This window comes from Montipora capricornis, chromosome 4 (genome assembly GCF_036669925.1).
Source record: "Montipora capricornis isolate CH-2021 chromosome 4, ASM3666992v2, whole genome shotgun sequence".
Taxonomy (NCBI): domain Eukaryota; kingdom Metazoa; phylum Cnidaria; class Anthozoa; order Scleractinia; family Acroporidae; genus Montipora; species Montipora capricornis.
In genome coordinates, this window is record NC_090886.1 from 26,333,269 (window position 1) to 26,335,293 (window position 2,025).

The 2,025-nt window shown below is 42.2% G+C and overlaps 1 protein-coding gene across 3 annotated transcripts in view; it reads left to right on the plus strand.

The window, feature by feature from the left end:
• Positions 1-1,798, plus strand: part of LOC138045853 (uncharacterized) — a 217,939-nt gene extending 216,141 nt beyond the window's left edge. For all 3 annotated transcript variants that reach the window (XM_068892486.1, XM_068892487.1, XM_068892488.1), the window contains one exon: positions 289-1,798. In XM_068892486.1, the coding sequence (XP_068748587.1) occupies positions 289-573 (285 nt within the window). In that variant the 3' untranslated portion in view covers positions 574-1,798. The remainder of the gene's footprint in view (positions 1-288) is intronic.
• The last annotated feature ends 227 nt before the right edge of the window (positions 1,799-2,025 follow it).

A 2,025-nucleotide genomic window follows, 5' to 3' on the forward strand; every position in this document is an offset into this window, starting at 1 on the left:
GGCCTCTCGTAATAGGCCCCTCAGACCAAGACAGGGTGATCTCCATATCAAACCTTGCCCATTGTTATGGTTTGGTTCTTTTTTCCTTTCATGACAATAGTTACAAAAGCGTCTTTGTTCCCCATCCGACGGCATCCATTTTGCACGGGTGGCTAAAAACAGACCAACTTACGTGGGTACTCTAGTGCGTTATTAGCTACCATCAAAAGATGATTGAGTCAGTAGGGATATATTCAACATCGCGGATGGGACCTTTAAAGTACTAAAGTAAACCAATCACTCTTTTAGGCATATCTCAGAAGGAACAACTTGACACAAGCACATATGTGGCTTGGACTTTTCAAGTCTCACCCCAGGGGTGAATTTCAGTGGGTGGACGGAAGTTCTTTTGGGCGGAACTACTCCAACTGGTCTCCAGGGGAACCCAACAATGTGCTAGGCAGGGAACTGTGTACAGAGATGCTGTTGTTTGGAAGACCATTCACACTGAAGAAGTGGAACGATATACGATGCGATACAACCCAATACAAGCCTATAACTGTTTGCGAGAAACCCATGCGAACAGGAGACTAACAAGCTGGAATTAACCCAACTTTTACCTCGTGTTTCAGAAGCATTTATAAATCTTTACTCATATTATTAATATGAATTTAAAGGCTTGCTAATAACTTTAAGAGAGATTGAGCTTTAGTTAGGACAACGTCATAATGCCAAAAAAAAATGCTGTTTTCCAAAAAACGTGTTCACTGTACGTTTTTATTTTCTTTCATTTCTACTTGACTGTCTTTTTTAGTAAGTGTAGCCATAGCATTGTAGTTGTAAAAGTTTGCATCTTTAAGACTTTAATCCGTTACTTCAATGATCAATTTCGTCCCTTAAACTGTCAGTTTCCTGCAATCAGCTCACTGCAAACGAAATATAATTTCGCAAGCTATTAACGAAATGAATAAGCTCACTGCAAATGAAATAAATTCCCAAACTAACAACAAAAATAAAACGGTACACTACCAACAAACTTCGAGTTCACTGCAAACTAACAATTACAAACACGCAATGCTACACCTAAATTTCGCTGAGCTGAACGAGTTCCTGAGAACGCGTTCTGGAGCAAGTGTTTTAGTGCACGTACAGAACGCGTTCTAGAGAATACATTATAGAGAACGTGTTCGTTCCATATCCGTTCTGCCCCCGTTCCGTATCCGTTCTGTTGCTGCTTCATTGCTCGTTCTAGTTTCGTTTTGATCACGTTCGTGAACGCGTTCCCTGTTAGGTTAATTCTGAGCGATACTGTAATCCGCCGAGGCGGGTTGCCCGATTTCCCGGTCTGCCAGACGGGGTAACCCGCTTAGGCGGGGTCGCGTTTTGCCATGTAAACGCTTGAAGGTGGGGTAACTCGCGAACCCGGGGTCGAATCATGTCACGATATACTTCCTTTGGTGGAGGCGTTGCAGCCTTAAAAGTGATGTTAAGAAGCCACATCACTAAAAAGTTGAAGCAACCGAGTAGCTAGTGAGAGTAAAAAAAAGCATTAACCGCCAAAATGCATCCTTTACCCGCCATTTGCCTGTTTACTTACCTAGCTACCACACAGTAGCGTCGAGAAGGGTCACCCGGGACCCCAGGGTGGTAAGATTGCATGTAAACTCGAGCTATTCTTCGAACCCACCTAGGCGTGTTACTCTAGCTACGCGAGTTACCCCACCTCCATGTAAACATGCCCCAAGTCGTAGCAATAAATTGGATTAACCGGGATCTTAAAGAAAAATTTTTGGCTTCCCAAATAAACTTTATTTTACTCTATAATGACAGAGCAGATCTTTTTCTGACGTTAAAACCTTGGCCGCCTATTAATCATTTGTGAGAAAGAAAAAATTCCTGTCTCCTCGCATATCACATTTCAACCCACGTATGCAAATTTGTTAAGCTCGAATATTACACAACATGATGAATTCACAAAAGAGGGTCAGGATGGGAGTGCTGGAATCTCAGCTATCAGCTAAATTTCCGAAAAAAAAACCTTTTCCA